Consider the following 24,243-nt stretch of genomic DNA (forward strand, 5'->3'; position numbering starts at 1 on the left):
ACTTTTACTAGTAGTCTGTAAATAACGATTATTAAATTTGTCAAATGGCCGATGAAGCTTTTATTTAAAAAGTTACAAGATTTAAGGATCACAGGAAATTTTTGAGGACTTATAAGAAGGTAAATTTTAGTTTTATTAGTTTTGCTATGTGTTAAGAGACTTATAAAGCGTTAGGACATATTTTTATTTATTCTTTGCTAATAAAATTATAAAAAAATGCCCCAACCTAAACCGCCCTAATATTTAACTCACGACTACGTTTTTACCCAATCTTATCCTCAAGAATCCATTTTTTTACTGCATTATTTGAAATCATAATAAACGAAAATCGTAACTAATTATACATTAGTCTTATATGCTTAGAGTTGTAAAAAAACATTTGTTTAAAATCACTTTTATTGTTTATTTTATAACAAATACATCACAAAACCACATATAACTAATAACAATATAAAATTTACATTTGAGCACGCCATACTTTATTATATATTTTTTCTACTTTCACAACGTATTAAACATTAATAATATGATTTTTTATTTAAAGTATACGAATAAAATTGAACATGTTCGAAATCGTTGTCGTTTTAATCAATAATTATAGAAAAGTGACAGGGCTACAGAATAGATATATCTAAAAAAATAATACTACAAATATCTAACTAAACCTACTGCTTTCTATACATCTTATAACATAGGGAAAAAGGCAAGGTGTTTTATAATTTAAAATCAGTGGCTTTAATTAATATACCGGGTGCTTAAAAATAGCAAAGTGTTCACTATCGGGGCCTAATATTAAAACATTATAATATTGAAACATTTATGCTAATCGGTCTTAGTTAAACTAGAATGATCTTCATTTTTCTTGGCCCGCTTAGAATCACTTTCACATTTATTTTATTGCTAGTTAACACTTTTAAAGCTTCAGCCTCTTTTTACCTTAAGTACAACTAAACTTATGGTTAGAAACAGCACTATCCACACCACTGTGGATATAAAACCGTAATATACATCTGGCTCCACTATGGACCACCCTCTTGTCATCATAGCTCGCAAGGATGTGGTCGCTAAAGTTAACGGCAGGAATGTGGATATGTACCGCAGCACCGTTGGCATTCCTGTAAAGAATATTTATTGTTTGATAATGAGAAAATGGTAAAATAACTTGATATTTACCTTCAATAGGCCAAATTACCCCACTAAGTAACAGGGTTGGGTAAAAACTACCTAGCGCTAGCTGGATAGCGTTTCTTTCAAGCTCGCAAATGGCCGATATCACGAACCCGAAGCACATTCCGCACAATCCTTGGAGAATGGTCAAAACTACTACTATGAATAGGTTACCTTTACATTCCACCTTGAAAACGAGTATCATGAAGACTAGTACTAAAGCTGTTTGGCCGCACATCACGACAAATTGGGTAATTACGTGGGAAGAAAGAATTTCACCGGGTGTGACACCTATAAAATTACAGAGTATTAATATCATTGTTTTGGTTTGAGTGCCAAATAACTCGCCTGCTACCCAAGATCTGTCCAATAGACCCTCCATTCTTTCTATGATCAATGCAGAAGAGGTGAGTGCAACAGCCAAGAAGAAAACGATCCTAAAGAATACTAGTCTTAGTAAAATAATTTTATCTACTGCGTAGAGTACTTAAGTACTAGCTTTATGCCGCTCCAAGGTTTATAAAAGTTACCTTATTGAGGCCGTAGGTAAAATACGTTTATTTACATTTGTATTAGTGCAAAAAGTAGTAAAAGTAAATTTTGTGTTTTTGATTTTTTTTGTGTTCTTTGCTGGTAGAAAAATCATCTACGGCTTATGGCACAAAATTCCCAAACATAAAAACGAGATCATTTTGCAAACTTTTTACATAAATAGTTATTTTTAAATTGCTAGACATACGTTAAAATAACTCCAGGAGCGACGAAATCAGTAAAGGACGGCTGATTCGATCCATATATCGGCTTCTTAAATGATATTGGGATGTCAGCCAATGCTTCACTTTGATTACAATCTCGTAACAAGTCTTTCGTGAAATTTTGATAAGTTAATTGTAAATCTCGTTGTAGAATTATACCAATTTGCTGATCTACAAATGACAAGCAGGACGTTAAAATATATTTATTTAAGCAAACGTTAAGAATTCTTACTAGACATGTCAAGCCAAACTCTTATCTCGCTCTGATCCAACGTTTCTTCGTCACTATCCTTTCCCAATGCTATTCGAGCTACTAAAGCATCAGTAAAGTTTTCTGTGAAGTACAAAGCTCCCCAAGCCTCCCCTCTACTGACTGCTAGCTTAGCTGAGTCCACATCTGGATAATACACCTAAAATATTAAAATTAGTTCATTCTATGCAGTATATTCATTATTTGTAATCTATTCTTACTTTGCTTATCGTACTCGTGTTGACTGTTTGTAAATACCGACAACTTAAATTTCCAAACTTGCATCCTTCTTCAAAGTGACAATCCTGATACGAACTGTTCCAGAATCCAACCTCATGATTCACCACGGCCATTTTTAAGTCCTTTGGATCTCCACCAATGGCGAGACAAAACAAGATGACTTGCATCACCGGGAGAGCGAATATGAACAACATTACCCCGACGTTTCTCCACGTCCTCAAAAAGTTTTTCACAAGGAGAGCTCGCATTTTACCTTTTGTGGTCCACTCTGAACAGTTGCCGCAATCTTCGCACGCTTCTTGGATACCTGCTTTCGCTGAAGATTTACTAGCATACTAAGACAGAAAATATTAGGTTTTTAAATCTGTTTTTAGGATCTAAAAAACTCACATCTAGGTGCCCATTTGAATCATGCACCAACACCTCTTTGCTCTGATGGAAATTTAAGCCGACCACTCCACTTTCTTCTGTAACGGAAATAGGTTCCTTTTTGCCCCAGTTTAAAGTTGCCAAACTAATATTGTTGCTGATATTGTTGTCAGTTTGACCGCCAACGGGAGCAACAACTGCGCCGCCACCACCTCCACCGCCACCACCTCCTCCACCTCCACCAATTTGTTGCTTCCTGGATAGTTTAAGAAAGACATCTTCGAGGGAGGTACAGCCATACATGGAAAGAAGAACATGTGGAGCTTCTTCCGCTAAGAGCTTGCCACTGCGCATAAGACCGATCTGTAAATATAAATATTCATTAACTTCTTAAATGGTTTCATTTGAGATTCTAAAGTAGTTTATATAATATGCAAATCCAGGTTAACTCAAGTTTATTGGTTTAAAAGCAACATGGATGATGTTCAACCCATATAACCAACATACGGACTTAATACTATATTAAGGTTTTTCATTATAATTTACAATTTTTATTTTATGAGTCATAATATAGTTCTTCTAGACTAGTTCTATGACGAATGTAGAAACACTTCTCATTCTACAAACCTTCCACAATACCTTGCGTCATTGGTAATTAGTTGAAGAATATTCTCAGAGCGGAATAGTATGCCGTGAATATACACCCTTGGCCAACTCAGGCTTTGCGTGCAAAAATTAATGCATTAACTAGCAGTAACAAGTGAAAAGAGAACGTTAGTATTTCTTCCTATTTTTACTCTACCTTTTTTACTTTCCTCTACTAAGTAGAGTTCGAGCCGAAATTAACGTAGAAGAGAAGACCGAGATATGCAGCGTATTGCCATCCTCCTCTAAGAAGCAAGCACATTATCGCTTTTTCCTTGAATTAAGGCTTAGCCTAAAAATTTCTGTTCCATGTTATTGTATAAATATGTCGGGACCAAAGAAAGAAATTGCCCAGTCATACATAGTTTGGATAATTACCACCCTATAAAGCATCCTATTTCGCAGAAATTCTTTGTGAAATATCTATTATCTAAGAAGTCACCATCCAAATAAGACATTCACTACCTCATTTGTAGTAAAAATTGAAGAAGCTACTAGTTCGTTGATGCAGATGCGGTCTTATGTTTAAGCCACATATCCCTCAAGAAATATGCAAAGATAGAAGTATATTAACGGAGCCAAAAGCTGCATCCAAACTTTTGTATTAAAGTTGCATCGAGTTTTTTTCGATTTAATTTTGATCATACTGGCCTACCTACATTCCAAACAAATAAACAAATTAATATTTAATTTGGCATATTTTGATTCAAAACATGCATGCATCGCAGTCACTTATGTCGTTATAACCATTACAACACGCATACTCATTCTAATGGGTCCGAATGTTTAAAAACGACCCGACTTAACCTTCAGACTCTTAATTATTCATGTTTCAACTATTTTATTTATGATTCCTCGCAATATTTTTATTATCAAGTTGAAGAATCGTTGGAATGTTGAATTTATAATTTATGTATCGTAAAAAATTTTTTTAATATACATACTGTGTGCGCCTGTCTAGCTTCTTCAATATAATGTGTGGTGATAATCACAGTCTTATTGCCATCCTTGGTTATTTGTACGAGGTGACTCCAAATGCTTTGCCGGAGCAAAGGATCTACACCCACCGTAGGTTCGTCCAGGATAAGGAGCTCTGGATCGTGCATTAGAGCTACTGCAAACGATACCCTTCTTTGTTGACCACCACTGAAAAGAAACAGAAGATAAAGCAATGTGTTATCGAGAATATGTATTCGTTACCTTAAATTTTTGACTAGTCTATTCTGACTAGGCAAGTCCAAAAAGTTTAACAAAAATCTCAGCCTTTCCGTGATCTCCGGAGTGTTCATTCCAAAGATCCAGCCGAAGTACAACATTGTTTCTTTTATGGAAAATTCACCGTACAAGGCGATTTCCTGGGGCATGTATCCCACTCGTTTGCCAGGTACTCCAGAGCCCTTTGTTCCAGGTTTCCCTCCTAATACATATATCTCTCCAGAGTTCAGTCTTCGTCGCCCTACAATGCAGGATAACAAGGTGGTTTTACCGCATCCAGAAGCACCCAGAAGACCATATCTAAAATAAGGTCAATATAAATTTAAGCTAAGAATAAGAATAACAGCAATTAATTATTCTCCTAATGTAATATGGATATGCCTTTTTAATTTGATCAGTTGTCAATTTAGTGAATACTCTACGAGACATATGGAAATTAGAATGCTGATAGTCTCTGAAGGTATGGTGGATTGGTGGCCCTTTACAGAAAAATTGGCTTTAACGTCTTATTAAGTATTCATGATGAACAGCATTAGCTTCAAACAAGTATTGATTTTGTTTTGTCAATAGGCAGCATTTGAGAATGCACAAATGACATAAAAATCGAGAATTTTGTCTGCATAAAAAATTGTTTGCGTTGCTCTTTTCTCTGTTAATCTAAGACATGACAAAACTTGGCCAAGCATGGATATCTCTGAACACTCCTGCTTTTCTTTTCGGTTTACACTCAAAAATTGTGCTTTAGAATTTGGCAGAAATCTGAAGATTTAATTTATTTTGGGTTTTTTCAGTCCGATCAAAATCAGTATACAGTGTGGCCCAAATTGGGTGTATATGTATGGGTATCTGGGAAACTATAAAAGATAAAACATTGGTTAAATGGGGAAAGTTGTAAGGCATTTAGTTACCAATTAAGTGCTTCTTTCAGAACCATTTTATCTTTTTCCGATTTTGAAATATTTGAAAAAAATCAAAAAGTTGTATTTTTGAAAAAGGGCTGTATTTTTTTTTATTTCAACGTATTTTTAAAATCTGTACAATGCATACCTGAATTCAGTTTTTGTTTTCGACGTTTCGGTTCTGAGATTCCATCCTCAACTTCTTTCTTTCTTATAGCGGCCATTTTTTTTTTCTAAATTAAAAAGACCTTTTTTTTCCATTAAAATGATGAACAACTCTTTATGAAAATATTTCATTCTTATGTCAAAAAGTTACGAAATTCATTTTTCGCGGAGTTGGCCACGAATGCGGAGGCCATGACTACGGAGGCAATTTGTCGTATAAACAATTATTATTGTTTAATGATTTAGCGTCATTTACTGACAATTCTGCAAAATATTATTTATTTGATTTAACTTTTTATCTTGTTTAGTAGTTCTTATCTTGTTCATTTCATGTTCTTGTTAGTCTTAAATAGTTTTTTCGTATCTAGTCTTTTCGTTTGTTTTTAGTGAGTTTTTTTTAAATTGTTTTTTAATTTCCAAAAGTCACCATGCGACATACCAGTGAAGAAAAATCTGACATATAGGAATGTGTTTTTGAAGGTGGTAGACAATGGTACAGTGAAAACATCTTGTCGGACTTGCATTGTCTTATTTATTTATTGTAACACGACGTTTCGGTTGGTAAGTATCTCCAACCGTTATCAAGTGTAAACTGACAGCAAACTACTATTCTATAGGCTTATATACTAGATGTGTGCAGCGATATGAGAGGGGAGGGAAGGGAGGGAAAGTCATCCGTGAAAAAGAGTTGGAGGGGGGAAGGACACGCGTCTCTCTAGATCCTACACTGTCCTGAGAGTAGAGGCTTCCAGATGTTGGGTATATCGACGCTTGGCTGGCTGAAGATCCTCTGATTCTGTGAAATGAAAGCTGCCTCTACGAACTTCCTCTTCCACCAGTGCTGTTCCTTGTGCAGAATCTTGTCTTCTGACCAATGGATATTGTGTCCATTATGCCACGCGTGCTCTGCTATCCCGGATTTGGAAACCTCTCCTCTTTGGGTCCAGCTGCGATGTTCCTTCGCTCTGATTTCTAGGGGGCGCTTCGTTTCACCTATGTATGAGTCACCGCACTCACATGGGATCCGGTAGACGCAATTTTTGGTATCCACCATGCCATCTGGTTTGGTCTTTGAAACCACGCTTCTGATACTGGTGCTAGATCTAAAGGCAGTTCTAATATTGTACTTGCTGGCAATGCGTCGGATTTGTTCCGATGTACCCCTAATGTAAGGTATGGGTAGAAGTCTGGTTGTCGTGGTGGCCTCGTCTCTGATTTGATTTGGACGCGTCCTTTGGATGGTCCTACTTATTAGCTTCTTTGGATATCCATTCTGTTGTAGGTCTTTGTAGATGGTATCCACTTCAGTCTTGAGATCCTCGTCGTTTCTACAGATGGTTCGAGCTCTATTGTAGAGGGATCTTATGATGCCTACTTTGGTGGTTGCAGGATGGTTGGACTCATAGTGCAGATACTGGCCCGTGTGTGTTGGTTTTCTATAAACTGAAGTTCGTAGATTTCCGCCGACCTTTTTAACGGGAACATCTAGAAAAGGTAGAGCTGAGTCCTTTTCTGTCTCCATCGTGAACTTGATTGTTGGTCTGAAACTGTTGAGGTGAAGCAGAAACTCCTGAAGTGCTTTTTCCTCTTTGTCCCAGATGATGAAGGTGTCGTCCACATATCGAAGCCAGAGCTTCGGTTTGCACCAGGAGGCATCTATTGCATGTTTCTCAAACCATTCCATGAAGATGTTTGCTATTACTGGGGAAAGAGATGAACCCATCGGAAGTCCTTCGTCTTGGGCGTAGAATCTATCCTTGACCTGAAAGTAAGAATTACGAAGACAGATCTCCAAAAGTTCCATCACCCCGTCCAGAGGCAGTGTGGTCCGAGTTGAGAAAGCTGCATCCTTGCTTAGTTTGTCTCGGATGATGTTAAGAGACTCTCCTATGGGTACATTGGTGTAGAGACTTTCGACATCAAAACTCACCAATCTGTCATTGGTCTCGACTTCGATCCCTCCAAGAAGGTCTACAAAGTGGGCAGAGTTTCGCACGAAAGACGCTGCATTTCCCTGGATCGGTCTAATGATCTCCAAAAGGAATTTCGAGAGTTCTGATGTCGGCGAATTTCTAGAGCTCGTGATGGGCCGCAGAGGCATTTGCTCCTTATGAATCTTGGGTAGTCCGTATAGGTGTGGAGGTTTGCTATAATGTGGTGTCAGCCTAAAGCGTACCGCATCCGACAATGTTGAGGAGTACTTTTTAAGTGCTCTGTAAATTCGACCTTCTATGGTTGTCGTCGGATCCTTAGATAGTAGCCTGTATTCGCCTTTGTTCAAAACTTCCTCAACCTTGTTTTCGTAGGTTTCCAGGTCCATAATCACAGTTGCATTGCCCTTATCTGCAGGAAGAATTTTGATGTTCTTTTCACTTCTGAGGTTCCTGAGAGCTGTTTCCTCTTCTTTGCTGATGTTCTGCAAAGGTTTCTGTTTTTTAAGTGAGTCTAGAGCAACCCTTACCTCGTGTCGAAATTCATCGGCCTCAGGACGTGGTAGGTGGATTGATTCTACTGAGGACACTGTGTCTATAAAGGATGGTTTTGAGGATATAGCGAAGTTTAGTCCTCTGTTTAACACCTTCTGTTCAGCATCGGTAAGGGTTCTTTTTGACACATTAATGATGGTGGCGGGGAGGTTAGAGGTTGGTGCTGGTTGAGTCCTGTTGGTTCGTCTGGATTTAAGGTTTTGGAGTTTTGAAAGGTGGCTTGCTCTTAGCTTTTCTCTTAGTTTTTGGCAAGTGAAGTCTATTTTGTCAAAGATTGGTTGATAGTCTTCCTCCAATGTAACTTCTTTGATTTCTTCGAATCGCTGAATGCATTCGATTTCTATTTTTGCTTTCTTCCAACGGTGGTAGCTAAGTTGAGATCGCAGCAGCTCCATACTAGCACGTTCAAGAATACGTTCTGATCTTCCACCTGGTATAGCGGTTTTGAGACGTAGACCAGTAGGAATGACATTGGCGTCTCTTGTCTCTCGCAGGAAGCTGATGTGTTCCTCCTCCTTGGTCATCTTTATCTTGGTTTTCTCAAAGCCTCTAAATAGGTTGCTGGTTCCGGGTCCGTACCGGTTATCCAATCTGTTTTTGAAGGTGATAGACAATGGTACAGTGAAAACATTTTGTCGGACTTGCATTGTCTTATTTATTTATTGTAACACGACGTTTCGGTTGGTAAGTATCTCCAACCGTTATCAAGTGTAAACTGACAGCAAACTACTATTCTATAGGCTTATATACTAGATGTGTGCAGCGATATGGAAGGGGAGGGAAGGGAGGGAAAGTCATCCGTGAAAAAGAGTTGGAGGGGGAAAGGACACGCGTCTCTCTAGATCCTACACTGTCCTGAGAGTAGAGGTTTCCAGATGTTGGGTATATCGACGCTTGGCTGGCTGAAGATCCTCTGATTCTGTGAAATGAAAGCTGCCTCTACGAACTTCCTCTTCCACCAGTGCTGTTCCTTGTGCAGAATCTTGGCTTCTGACCAATGGATATTATGTCCATTATGCCACGCGTGCTCTGCTATCCCGGATTTGGAAACCTCTCCTCTTTGGGTCCAGCTGCGATGTTCCTTCGCTCTGATTTCTAGGGGGCGCTTCGTTTCACCTATGTATGAGTCACCGCACTCACATGGGATCCGGTAGACGCAATTTTTGGTATCCACCATGCCATCTGGTTTGGTCTTTGAAACCACGCTTCTGATAGTGGTGCTAGATCTAAAGGCAGTTCTAATATTGTACTTGCTGGCAATGCGTCGGATTTGTTCCGATGTACCCCTAATGTAAGGTATGGGTAGAAGTCTGGTCGTCGTGGTGGCCTCGTCTCTGATTTGATTTGGACGCGTCCTTTGGATGGTCCTACTTATTAGCTTCTTTGGATATCCATTCAGATCCCATCAGAATAGAAATTATAAGTATAAATTTGCAAGTTAGTAAGTTAATAATAATTGTGTGTACTACAAAATGCCAATAAAAACCATGGCCAATTCAGTGAAAAATAAACTATTTAATTTTTTGACGTAAACATAAAAAATTTCCATAAAGTGTTATACATTATTCTAAAGGGACAAAAAAGATCTTTTTAATTTAGCAAAAAAATAAAATGGCCGCCATAAGAAAAAAAAAGAAGTTGAGGATGGAACCTCAGAACCGAACCGTCGAAAACAAAAAATTTAGGTATGCGTTGTCCTTAAAAAGTTGTCCTAATAATGTTTTTACAGATTTTAAAAATACGTTAAAATATAATTAATACAGCCCTTTTTCAAAAATGCAACTTTTTGGTTTTTTCCAAATATTTCAAAATCGGAAAAAGATAAAATCAGCACGTAATTGGTAACTAAATGCTCTACAACTTTCTCCATTTAACCGATTTTCTATGTCTTATAGTTTCCAAGATAGCTATGTACACCCAATTTGGGCCACACTGTATATAGATTTACTCAAAAATGCTATCATGTCAGATTTAACGAATATAGGGAAAGACTCTTCGTACATTGAAGTAAAAATAATATTTAACAATAGTCTATGTATTACCCAGAGCAGGTTTTGAAGCATTTCGACTTTTTGTTGATATTCCATAATGTACTACTGCAAGAATGGATCTCATTAACGTAAGCTGTGAAATGACTACCGATTTTATGATTTTTCTTTAATTGAAGCTTTCCATTAAAGTATCACTTGACCATTCGAAAAGTAAAGTAAATGCTTATTGCAACTTGGGGCGCTTAGATATTACATATTTTAAATACCAATTCCCTTTTAACCATTAATAATTACAATTTTAGATTTTCCTTGCTGGACTGAATAAATTTAAATGAACACAAATGCAGTTTATGTACCAAGTAAGTAATTTCTTATGCAAGTCGCACGCACATCCTGTATGTGGTACCAAGTGCAATGAATTTATGTAATATCAAGTTATATCGATTCGCAGAATGGTCCGGCGTAACGGTCTACTTTCTATAATTTCAGATACGTACAATATATCACACTATATACATCTAAATGAGATGGAATTTGGTTGATACAGGTGGCCATGACACAATCTTTTTAACGATATTTTACTTACATAGTTCCTTTACTAACGGTCATATTTAAATCACTAAGTACGTGATTAGGGTTGTTTTTCGAACCATAGTGTTTGTAGGCGTGCCGCACAGATACGGCATTTTGTCTTCTGTTATATGCAGATGATTGCTGGTTAGTCAGTGGGGGTCTTTCTACATTTACGCCTACTAAATCTGGTCCTGGTACCACCGGTTCTACACGCTCACCCATAGCTATGGATTCCCTGAAATAAAAAAATTAGATACATAAGTAAAAATGTCCAGAGTTAAACAATTTAAAAATTTGGTAACCACCTGCTTAAATAGTTGGAAGATTGCCTAACAGCATTACTTTTAATTGGCCGAACCATTTTAAAAAAGTTTAAAGTGCATTATATGTAATGTAAAATACAACCAGCTTGTTTTTTAGACAAAGGTCAAAGTCAGAATAACTGACTCTCCATAAAAGTGCGAATATATTTACCGAGCTGTCCATTTTCGCGATCGATACATTGATTGACTTTCTCTCTTTGAAATATAGTTTTTAATAAATTATTAGCCGATTTACTCAAAATTAATTTGTTTAGCGCAGCGGATTTTATACGGGACTGTCAATAATATTTTTTTTATAAAAGCTGCGTTTCAATTAAAAAAAAACTCTTTATTTGCGACTTAATATTAAAAAATGAACTGGGAATAATATATCATTATAGTCAACTTTTAATCTTTTTAAAATCGAGTGAACAGAGAAAAACAAAAATATTGTGTAAGCAAAATCTAGTAGAGGAATAAAGGTATCACAAATAATGATTGCAGATAGGTTTTTTGATGATAAGGGCTAAAAAGTCATTATTTTAGTTTTGAGGTTCTGGATCTTATACTGATCTATTAATTTAACTTCAACATTACTAAAATAGCTAGAGGTGCCACTTGATCTTCGATATCTTGCTCACTTAGCCCATGGTGTAGGAATTTTAGTTTGCCTATGGTGTAGGAAGACTTCACTTACTAATTCACTTAGCACAGATGAAAAATTTTTTTGGCAAAAAAAGCTTTGAATTTTTCCCTATTTTATGATATAGTTGGGGTTAGGAAGGGAAGTTTTATTGGAGCTAAATGAAGTACACTCATTGTTATCCGTGGCTATCTGTTTACAATTCACAGCTCATCGTTATTAGTGCTTTTTTGTTTATGCGATAAATCGTGATTTTATTCTCTTCGAAGAAGTTAAATCATTTGTTATTCTATTTTGACTTAGTTTTCCTTATAATAATATTCATATTTAAATGCAATTTTATGGTAAAGAGTAATACCATACTTAGTGATAAATTCAAAGATATTTTATATCTGGTGCTACTTATATAGAGAGAGCTTACGCCAGAAAAGCAAGGTAAGGCGGTTAAGGAGAGTAAGCAGAAAAAAAGCATTGGTGCTTCCCTGACAAACGAAATTGTAATCTCAAATGCTTAAAGTGTTTTGCCAGGTTAGCAATGACTAAGATATGACAAGTACTCATAAAACCGAACAGAAGATGTCACTTCCAAGATAGCGAGAAAAAAGCTAGCCTATGCTATTAATAAGCATCTAAGCGTTTAATGAGAAAGTCTAGAAATTTTATCACAAGCAAAATTAGGTGCAAGAGCGGCTCTACAAGTGTAGAATTTTGAATTTAATTTACTGGCTATATTTTCAGTACGACTACTGATTTAGTCTTGTTTTAATTAAAATTTCCTTAAATAGTCTACCTCTTTACCTCCAGATCCTTATTCATATATTAAGACACGCAAGACAGGCATATTTGTTGAATGTTTTAGGTTTCAGATCTAGTGATCTTAATTTATGTTTTGAATCGTGACTTTTAGATGCCGCTAAAGGTACTTATTCCGAAACAAGTGCGAAAATTAATGGTCTGGTATTGATATGGAATGAAACTATTCCTTGACCAAAAATTATATTAGAATGCATACATTTCGTAATATTATTCTAAAAAAAAGATTTTCAGTATTAAGATATTTAGATTCAACTTTAGGAGATTAGTTATTATTATAATTATTTTACACGATTTACAAAGATTTTCAAGACAATGTTCATTGTTTTTCAAGTGGTTTTTGACTGAACTTAGATCATCAAAAGCAAACATCTTTTTAGAAATTCAGCTCCTACTTTTCTATTCTAAACATCCACAGCTGCAGTAATACTTTATTTATTCAAATAACTCGGTAACTTTGCCTATAACTAACTTCAATTTAAATGCAAAAGCTCATAGTGAAAGTTTATATACATACAAGTTGGTTTATCGAAAACAGAATGACAAAAATTAAGAAAAAAACAGAAACACTTATGCGTAAAGGGGTAACTTTTAAGCCAAAATTAAACAAAGAAAGCCTCGATATGAAACTTAAGTTACTTTTAACATGGGACTATTCATTTAGAAAATATGGAGCTTTCAAATGTCATTCCAAAATTTCCGAAAAATATAAAAATGTTGTTTGCAAACTAACGTATTTCAATAAATCCTAGAAATATATTCCTAGATCGATCCTCTATATGCAGTGTTATTACATTTAAGCTCGAAGACCTTTAAATGCGTCACAGTCTTCCATTGTAATTGTTTCCAGTTTCTAAGTCAGGTCAGAGAAACGTGAAATCTTGTGTTTGTTCTACTTAGATGTTTATGCCCTACGTTGAGTGACTCGACAGCCAGAGAAGCTAAAGCTTGCAGCTCCAGTTCCCTTCATCAGACTTTTATACACTCTAGTACTAGCTATTAGAGCGCTCCTTATCGATAGTAATAGCCGTAATGGTGACTTTGCTATCCAAATAGATTAAGATGACTGTGTTGCAACGTAAATAATTTAAAATTGCTTGTATACATTTTAACATCTGGAATAATTCAGCTTGGAAGTGGCGTGCTTCTTCTACTGGTATGTGAGTCCCACCATAGCAGCCTGTGGCAGCTCTATCATTTATTCTGGAGTCCTACAACAGATAGATTGTTGCCTAGTAATGCAGGCGTATTAGAGTCCTTCTGTTTCTCTCTGCTTGCCATATGGGTCACGAAACCCATATATTCTCAGGTGCCATAGAGTCACTAGATTGAGAGACCCTTAAGATTTTAGCATGGTCAATCTCACCGATCCATAGGTCACTAAGGGCATCTAGCGCAGTCCTCGTGGCCTCGAGTTGTGTTACAAAGTTTGAAACCGAAAGGTCCAATAGCAGGCTCGCAAGCTCTTTCTAAATCAATTCTCATAGTTGCTTAGGCATGCGTCGACAGCGATACATCGATGAGAAGGAGATATTATTTGGTAATAAAGTAATAAATAAGCCTTTAGAACTTCCCTAAGTACCCAAAACATTTTGCAAAGTAAGAAAGGCGACACCGAGCTGCAACTTCTGATGAGACTTCTTTCGTTCCAACTGATAGTCTGAAACCCATTCTCTGTTAACCCATTAACTCTTTCAAACAACCAAACTCAAATAAAAAGCTTTCTCAAGATCCTTGGTAAGACAAGTTAACGCACTACATTGAGGCAACGCGGCTAGGCTAATTAGTCTCTGTCACTGCAGCAGCACTATGTGGTGTATTCTTTTCAGGTTTTATTTTTACAGAACATAACGGATATTTAAGAGATTATCTTTAAACTTTAAATTGAGAAATATTGAACAGTTGTTATGGTTTTTAGAAGAGGTATATTTTTGTTCTCACCGTTTTGTACTTCTTTCTGGATAAGCTCTTCAGCTCAATTAGTAACAATATTGATAACATAAAAAGTATGGTATAGTCTTCTTAGCTTATTTCATGGCAAGAGATTTTTTCCATAGGAAGAGACAATTTTTTTGAGAATCGATGTGGCAAGTAAATTATTTATATTTCATACACGATATGTTCTATAGGAATATTCTGGGAATACTTACTAGTAGAGTTGATATTTGTAGAAACATGTCCGAAAGCTCATTTGAATTGAACTTAAAACTGAATATTTGGAAGTAAGTGATATGGTAAAAAGTGAATTTATTATACGGGTCATTATAGTCTATTAGCTTTATAGGATGAATGAAAACGGTTAGATATCGGCACGTGACTATAATACGAAATGTTGAAGAAAGTGAATTTAAGATCGTAGACATGAAGTCTGGCGATAGAAAAAAGACAACGTTTATAATACAAGAAATAAAAAAAAAAGATTTATCGGATTATTTTTTAGTTATTAGCGGGTGATGTTATCATGACGCATCTTTGGACTTAAAGTAAATACAAATACACATATTTTTTCCACAAGTAAATATAAAGCAATAGCTTCAATCAAATGTTAATAAATTTGTTTTATTAAGTGATACTAAATTATTAATTAAGTCTTACAATTTTCAGTAAAGCGACCAAAATTGTTATTACAACATGCTAAGCGATTATTACAAATTATACTATCATGTGGTATATGGTTGCTATACTTATTAGACAAGAATGTTTAACTTTCTCTTAAAGTACAGTACACTTGCGTATATAATTTGCATACCATTTGTATTTTATTGATAATTAACTAGCACCTACTTATTAAATTTTGTAATATAATTCAGTATTGAAGAAAGGTTTTTAAACTTTTTAGGTTTCATTTAAGCCACGGCAGCAACAAACCACAAAACGCAGAGCTGTTAGTTAATTAAAATTCAATGAATCACACTCACCTCCAGTCAAGTGTCAGGTATTTCATTATAGAACCCAATGAGTGGCACCTGCTAATTTATAAAATAATAATGAATCTATTACTTGGCTTGGGTACAACTGACATAATTCACGATATCAACACGCTGTTGACCTCAGCCTATCCGATTAATATGGAAGACATTAATATTAAATCACCGGTCAAGGAGATATTTGTAATTTTCCTTTCGCGATGTGGGTATCTCAAATCGAACCTTCGGTAAGAACTTAGTAGAGAAAAGGAAAAAGGCAATAGCCTTGAATGAATTCCACCAGGAAAGCTTTTAACTTAATATCGGAAAAACTGTAATCATCAAATTAATGATTCTGAGATGTCCGGTAAAGTGCGACCTTTGAAATAATTAGTTTACCCACTAACATTATATTATATGATTTTGTTTTTGTTTTTTCTTTCAAAGGTCAAAATTGGATGGTGGCTTTATGGAAAAACATATGTTTTGGGGAAAAACGTAAAACCTTGTGTTAGTTCTGAGAAATGTATGGTGACGTTTTGACTGGTCACCCATTCAATAAACCTATTAAGAGAATAAATTCTTATATCAAATGATAACACTTCACGTTGCATAGGTTAGACGCAGGTGCTTTATCTGAAGTAAGTCCTCACGTAAAATATATATGATCCTTACATCATAAATCGGTAAAAATCTTTTATCTAAGATAGTTGATATAATTCTCAAATTTTATCTATTTGCAAACAAATTTATTGTTGGTCAATGTCATTATAGCAGTGTACTATAATGACATATGTATTATAGCATCATACAAATATTTCTATGCCAATTTTTTCTACATCACACAATAAATTATTAGCATCCGCCTATTCCTTTGACACGAGCAAGTAAGTAATGATATTATTTAGACCTTCAGCCGACCGCAAAACTTTTGAGTTATTAACGTAATATTTTCTGATAAGCCAATATAAACATAATTATTATCAATAAGAAAAAGAGATCCAGGAATAAGTAGCACTAAATATGGACTTGATCTGATAATTTATGTATTAACCGAATTTGGTATTTTAAATCTTTCTAAATATTAAGAAGACCGACTGCATTATCTTTCGAAAACCACACACCTTATGATAAATACATGATGCGACAGCACCAAAAGACAATGCCATATCGCAGATACTTAATAACCAAAAATTGTACAGCCTTTACTTTGCAAGTTAAGTCTCAGCAATCATATTGTGAGAACAATTTTTTACAAGTTAGTGAGACCTGCTCATCGTACCTCAGTCATAAAATCAAATATAAATAATGAAATGTGTTTCGATCATTCGTTCCAGTTGACTCACTAGGTATTGCATGCTACCTCTTTTCTAAAGTTTACTATACTGGTCTTGTTGCTTCTGAAGCATAATCTGTTCTTATTGTACCAGTTAATTATAGGAATTAGGTCCATCCTTAAAAAATCCATCAAAAGAGCTGGATCAATGTGGTGCTAAAAAAAAGTGTAATGCAAGTACAAACCATAAGGCAGCTTACTTATTTAATAGTAAGCAAAAAATTTAATTAAAATGATTTATAAATAAACTTAACTTTTCTGACTCCACCCTATTATCTGCCTGGCCTCCATACGAAAAAATTATTTCAAAAAATTAGATAATTACATTCTTATTAAGTTTGTTTGCTATAATTTCATAAATTTTTTGTAGTTAGAAAAATTGATTTTTAGTGCTAGGTGCTCAGATTTTTACAACTGAATTATTAAGTATATTGAATTATTGTAAAAAGTCCAGTTTTGATAAAGAAAACATAATTTTTGGTGTTCAAAATTGGTTTTATAGAATTTTTAGGGAGATTTTAAGTTTAGTGTTCTAAAAAAATATTGGTGTTGGTACATATTAAGTAGAGAGCACATAAATATTCTCGCAAAAACGTCTATCAAATAAAATAGATTATTGTTAACCCAACCATAGTATCATTTGCAAAGCGGTTTTAGAGACAGCAGGAGGAGCATTGACATTCATAAAGACCATTAAAAGATCCAAGACGGAACCCCGGGTAATCCCAGCAATTAACAGTGGGCAACAATTTATTGCCCAGCCAACTTAAAAATTCTTTCTTTAACTAGTTTGTCTACAATTTAAAAGTTGCGAAAGTAAAGTTATGGGGCGCTAATTTGATAAACTGTTGTTTTTATCAGAAGATGATACTATGGTTAGGAAAACAGATGTCGAATAAAGTATTGTTTATTTGTTTCAATTCATTGAAACACTTTAATCAACTGGCTAACTGACTTAGTGAATTATAACGACGTATATTTTAGGTATTTGGTAGCTTTTCCATCCGAATTATCAGGTTTTTTACAGGTTTTTTTTTAGGTGTTGTTTACTCGAGTATGTCAATAGCCAACCGCCAAGAAAATGTAATTTTTGTGTGATAAGTTCTTAAGTTTAACTAATGTCGTTTTTTTCTAAGGTGTTTAACAGTATTTAGCTATTATAATTTTATCTAACACAAAAACAAGTCCAAAGGTCTAATTGTTACTAGTTGTATATTAAGTGCTAACACAAACAACACAAGTACGCATTGAATGCCTATTATGTACAAAATATGTATTACTTGTTCCAAAAGCTGTCCTATAAACGTATATTCTAGCGTACGTAGTAAAACATTCGCTTTTCGCATTCAAATATGCGAGGAATTGTTAAAATATGAGGAGAGAGGGATTGACATTTTTGGAATAGTACAGAAAATGACAGATAAACGCTTACATTTATTGTAATGAAAATTTCTCTTGCCATATACGTGAGATATCGGGTATTAGTCTATCAAAGAAACGCCACTAAAATTTACCTAATCCACAAAAATTATCCACTAAACTGAAAGCCATTTACTTTGGGTTTACCTAAAGGTGACGGAGTCAAGTTTAAGGCGTGACGTTGATTTCACAAGTAATTTTGATAGTTCAGTGAATGAAATTGAGTTGAGTCCGAGAATGGTTTCCAAATCCCAATTTTCTATTGCTCTGTCATTAATGAGTTGAATTGTGGCTAAAAGTCATTAAGGATAGTGAAGGAAAAATCACACTTAATTTTTTCTGCTAATATTGCCTTATCGAATTTAAAGATCCTACTTGCATAACTTACCTTACTATACTAATTAACTATTTTATTGATAGTTAAATTATTACAAATTGAGAGTTTTCTTTTGCCCCATTAACAACAAAACTAAATGGCTGATGACCATTTTTGACGGTGACGGAAACAGATACTCTTTATTATCAGTGATCCAGATAGTCATTGAAACTAATTTGATGATTTTTAAAATTTATTCCCAGTCCTAAATAGAAAAAAAATGGTTAGGTTTAAGACAAAAAAGCATTTTGGTACATTTAACCATAAGACGGTTTTATGTCCCACTAATGTATAGATTCAACACATCTTTAATCATTGACATTTTCGTATTTTACTACATGTTTGGAGATGGTATTGATTCTAGGCACATTCAGGACAAGACTTTATCCGATATTGATACGTTATTAATTAGATAACGATTCTTGCAATGTTGTCTTAATACTCTTCTGATGGTTTTTTTGACTGATTAAGCTACACTGAAGCTACATCGAAATCTATTCTTTGAGACATAGAAGCTTAACTAGTATGTAATCTAAACCCATCTTGCCTATTTATTAGTAGAAGATATTCTAGTGTAATGTATTATTAAGTTAAATAAAAAATGCCACCTAAAAGTCATCCGCAACCGCAAACTAATTGTGCAAAACCAGTGACTTAGTGACTTGACATATTGATAAATAAATGATCACAATATTTTAAGTTTTGAAAACAAAAAATTTTTATGTTATCTACTGGTCTTGTTCAAATATTTTTTGCTAACTTCAGTTAGATTAGAATTACTGAAAAAAATGTCTGCTTACATCATTCCAAAAAAATGTCCAGCAATATTATCACACTTAACATCTACTTGTCAATTATCACATTTATTCCATCATGAAACCAGTCCATGATGTACCTATACGCACATGAAACTGACGCCAAGCGATGTTTGCGTTAGCCCCTAAAAAAATATTGAACACTTAATTAATATACAAGCTAAGTAATTAATTTCCTATGTTACCTGTTTGTCCTCAACAGTGGCCATTTAGAAAATTATAAAAATGGTCGAGTAATTTCGCTAATTGCCTTATTTACTATTTTATTCTGGTTTTTAGGTCAAATGTGTTTTTTTTGCTATAAGGATGCAATATTATGCACGTGTCATAAAAGTTCTTTTTATAATTAAAAGCACTATATATATTTATAATTTAAGAGCCACTCCCAAAATATATGTCGTTATATTTCACTACGTTAGTAAATCAGTTGATTAAAGTGTTACAGTAAATTACACAAAATTAACAATACTTATTTACCACTCGACACCTGTTTCCCTAACGATAGTACCTTAAAAAAATTCTATTAAAATTTTTTAAGCAGCTCTTATGGCTTTAATTAAGTACTATAGACTCAAATACTTGGTTAAAGGCTAAATTTTAGTCACTCTCAAAGAAATAGACTCCTCCTCCCTAACCTAGGAATTTTTACTGTACTAATCTGCTATGGATAATAGAGGTATTCATTATTTCTGGTATTCCTTTAGAGAGACAGCCATATATATTAACTTTTTATTGCCCTGCTATCACTGAAATTGACTAATACCAGGAGTTTAAGACCTGGCCTTTTGTTTTATTGTTTTGCTTATTTCGACGAGTTAAGTAAGACTTCTACATGAATGTAAGCATGATAAACAACTGTCTAACATCCATCTTTCAATCGTATCCATCCGTGATCCATTCATTTGAAATTTTAGCTTAACCAGATCGTTTTTCATGTTTCTACAGTCATCTGTGATCCGATGTGTATCATTAAATTCAAATAAGGACCACAAATAACAAATGGCCTAGAAGTGCGTTTTATAATAAGTCAATACTCTTAGAGATACCTTTTGGGATAATTAATGTCGTCTGAATCATCTTTTAATAAGACGAATGTTGTAATCAAAATTAACATTTATGACTATTTGACTATCAAAGACTATAGACAGACTATCTCATTCCCTCCTTCAGATAATTACTCACCTATTTTTTCTAAGTACCTCTATCGTGGTCGCTCCTGTTAAAACTGTTACCTGTTATACTTTACTTTATCAAGGGTTAAATTAATAACTCTTAATTACCTCTATTAATTGTGACAGATGCCAGTTCATTCAAGAATGTTTTTTTTTAATATTCTTCTCAGTATTATCCAACTATGGAGATTTTTCCACTCTTTTATAGTATTGTGTGTCCAATTTTCGGGTTTCCGTCACACGATATGCATTTCTAAGACTAAGTAGCATTCTTAAGATTCCTGGAGGACAACCGATTCGAATAAATCATCTTTTAATGGGATTATCGTTAAAATCAAATAATCATTTGATCGAATCACATTGTGAAACTCGGTAAACGATTACGATTTAACAGCATTTAATTTAGGAAGCCTGGGTCTTTTGACTCTTTACTCTTAATCGCTTTAATGATTTGTCACCAGAAGAGTTAGAATTGTCTTTCGTACATTCAAGTATTGCAAAGATTTCTTTCTAAAAGATCGATGCGAAATTCCCTAACGGATGGAATCTCTCTTGAATAAATCACTTGTCAGTCTTTGACCCAGACTGCCTCTGTACCATATCGGATCCCCACGAATCCTACGGTCGCTGTAGTTCTACACTTCTGCTTCTTGAAATATCAACCTCGAAGGCTGAATCAGAATTCTATCTGGAAATAATGTAATCATTTCTGATGTCATTTCTTCTGTTCATGCATCCTTACAGATTATCCGGATTCTTTGATGTCACTGCTGTTATAAGCAATACAACGTCTTAGTCTGGCTTGCCCTTGATCAATGACATAAAGTGAAAACAGAAGTTCCAGGTAATTCGAAAAGCGTCATGTTTTGCATTTTTATAATTTCATGTTTGACAAATTAATACTTTTAAACCCGTCAGTCACCAAGTTGCTATAAGAGATATTCAGAGAGATTTAAATACTACTTAGCAGTAAGTTCAGTAACCATCTTAAATAAAAGAGAGGTAAATGAAAGGTAATGAAAGACTTAGATTATAGTTATTAAGAACCAATCACCTCCATGTTCCACTCTTGGTATTTTTAAGAAAGTTTTGAAGAACTTACTATTCAAGATCCTATCCAGCCGTCGTTTTCATTTTCTATCATTACGTTTTTACTGTGCTACTTAGAATTTTGTGAATACTTCTAGTTGGACAATAGTAACGCATTTGTATCTTTTGCAAATTGTTCTATGCTCATGTCAAACTATAGCTCCATTCTTCTCGCTTTTTCGCTGATTTTTTTGCTTCCACATAGGTCTTCCTTATATCATACCTGTAAGCATACCAGTCACTTTTCTTTTGCGCTTCTTAGGTCACCCAATAGGAATATTTAATTAAAACAAAAACTAAATAAATCAAAATTTTAAGATGAGATAATCACTTTTTATATATAGAAAAATCCGTACACACCCATTTCTTACAACAGTGAATCGATTGTGAGCCTAACAGTATTTCGCGTAATTTTTTTGCGATTGGCATTACGCTTATCCAAATTCTGGTCTAGTTCAATGACCTAATAATAATAACACAATTTGTTACATTTTTTGTATCAGATAAATAGAAAGAATAAATTTGTTGTTGATGACTATGCTTAATTTTTAATTAGGCTCTTTTGTTCGTGCAAAGAAACAATGACCCCTGTAAATTCCCTAGTTTTATTTTAGTTTCTTATTACAAATTTATGAGAAAGACGTAAGGTAATTTTTGTTTGTGATCAACTTGGTTTATCCTTATTAATGGTGTAAATGGACTAAATTACCAAAGGCAAATAAAATTTAATAATTAATTAAATCAATTCCTTAAACAAAAAGAATTGTCGATTGCCGGATGATGAGTAAGAGACGAATAAATGATTTGTCTTTAATATTAATGGTCACGTACAATATGCAATAATTTACGTGAATTAGACCCCGTTTAAAATGGTCGAATTTACCTTCAAATTTTATATGCAAAAATAGATTAAATGTCCTTAAAAAAAGTACAAGCTCTTGGGGTTTTTACCTGTACATGCCATGAATCCGTAATTATCCACTAAAAAATTAGGTCGTACAGTATCATTACGATGAGTACCTGGTGTATTTAAATTGCATGTTAAACAAATTTAAATCATTTGCCACTGTTGGACAATCAATTTTCTTGTTTTGCGTGCAACATTTTAGTATATTTACTAAGCAATTCGTTTATTAAAACGTATAAAGGTTTTATTTGTAAATGTTAAAAACATTACAAATGTTAAATTAGTTTTATATTTTGCATGAAAAATTATCTATGCTCATCTGCAATCCAAAAGTCCGAATTATAAGAAATAATTGTTTTGAAAGATGACGTTACCTTATAATAAACAGTATTGAGGAAAGGTTCCATCTCCTTGGAGGTTTGGTGAGCTAAAAACACCACAACAACTTGATGTTGCTGAAAAAAGTGTTGTCATTTATTCTAGATCACAGATCACCTACAATTAATTATTCCATCAACCACAATATATTGAGTGGACTTAATCAGATTACTGATCTTTGGCATAACTTTCGACTCATACTTCATACTTAATGTTGACATTGTTAGGTCAGGCTTTAAAGAGGTTTGGTTTATTATATATATAATTAGGTACTTCTTCTAAAGCTTTACTCTGGAATCTTAAGATAAAATTTCCAGAATTTCACATTTTTTTTACATATTTAAGTTTAACCTCCTGTTTCGCTGCCGTGTTAGATCAAAATGGAAGTATAACTATATCAAATGAAGTACAATTTTATCAGGGTCACCTTGAGATGATTGCACCTCTTCAGCGGAGGTTTGGCATACAGACTTAATCGTATTAACCCCGTTAGAGGATATACCAACCTAACCCAACCCATACCACTTTAGAATATAGGGGTTTGTTGTTTGTATATTGTTGCTTGATCTATTTTTTTTATGGTAAACACAAGCATAAGAGGAAAGTCCTATGTCACTCTTGGAGTGGTGCTTGCGCGAAGATATTTGTTGGCATTTATCTTGAATCGCTGTAGGTTGTATGCGTCGGGTAATATGTGAGGTGGAAGCCCGTTCCACAAAGAAGATGTTCTCCAGATGAATGAGTCCCGATACAGCGACGTCCTTGGGGTAGGCAGGTGGACTTGATGTTGATGAGCCGCAACTGCTAAACGCGTCCTTCTTGCCGGAACAGCCCTGGGTGGAATCAGGCCTGCCAGCTCAGAGGAGCACTTACCGTGATAATAACGGTAGAATAAACAGAGATTTTTCAGAGCACCTTTCTCCTGTGCTCCAGACTATCCAGACTCTTTGTCAGTTCTGGTTTGTCGATAAGACGAATAGCTCTCTTCTGTATAGAATCTAGCAGGTTTAAACTATACTTGGGTGCAGAGCTCCAGATATGCGAGCAATACTCGAGGGAAGGGCGTATTTGAGCCTTATAAAGAGTCAGCAGCTGTTCTGGTGTATACAGTTTTTTCGTTTTGAAAAGCACTCCGAGTTTTTTGGAAGCCGCCCTGGCGACCTCGGCAACGTGGTCATGCCAGGACACACTGTTGGTGACCTCGACTTCTAGAAAATGTAAAGATGATTTTATTGGCAATGTTTTCCCTGTCATAACCAGCTCCGGGCCACCAAGGTTAGTCTTCATCGTAAATACTGCAGCCTGCGTTTTTTTAGCGTTAAAATTGACCAG

The 24,243-nt window shown here is 34.7% G+C and overlaps 1 protein-coding gene across 5 annotated transcripts in view; it reads right to left on the bottom strand.

The window, feature by feature from the left end:
- Window positions 1–389: 389 nt before the first annotated feature.
- LOC126742558 (ABC transporter G family member 20) overlaps window positions 390–24,243 on the bottom strand; it is a 126,039-nt gene continuing 102,185 nt past the window's right edge. For 3 of the 5 annotated variants that reach the window (XM_050449276.1, XM_050449278.1, XM_050449275.1), the window contains exons 2-11: window positions 10,769–10,990; window positions 4,627–4,941; window positions 4,371–4,572; window positions 2,803–3,144; window positions 2,394–2,747; window positions 2,155–2,332; window positions 1,907–2,093; window positions 1,516–1,604; window positions 1,174–1,458; window positions 390–1,115 (exon numbers count right to left, since the gene is read on the bottom strand). In XM_050449276.1, the coding sequence (XP_050305233.1) occupies window positions 922–1,115; window positions 1,174–1,458; window positions 1,516–1,604; window positions 1,907–2,093; window positions 2,155–2,332; window positions 2,394–2,747; window positions 2,803–3,144; window positions 4,371–4,572; window positions 4,627–4,941; window positions 10,769–10,990 (2,368 nt within the window). In that variant the 3' untranslated portion in view covers window positions 390–921. Of the gene's footprint in view, window positions 1,116–1,173; window positions 1,459–1,515; window positions 1,605–1,906; window positions 2,094–2,154; window positions 2,333–2,393; window positions 2,748–2,802; window positions 3,145–4,370; window positions 4,573–4,626; window positions 4,942–10,768; window positions 10,991–11,060; window positions 11,132–19,350; window positions 19,491–24,243 lie in introns of those variants that run through there. The other 2 variants (XM_050449277.1, XM_050449274.1) reach the window with 2 other exon arrangements.

This window comes from Anthonomus grandis, chromosome 11, assembly GCF_022605725.1.
Source record: "Anthonomus grandis grandis chromosome 11, icAntGran1.3, whole genome shotgun sequence".
Classification (NCBI taxonomy): domain Eukaryota; kingdom Metazoa; phylum Arthropoda; class Insecta; order Coleoptera; family Curculionidae; genus Anthonomus; species Anthonomus grandis.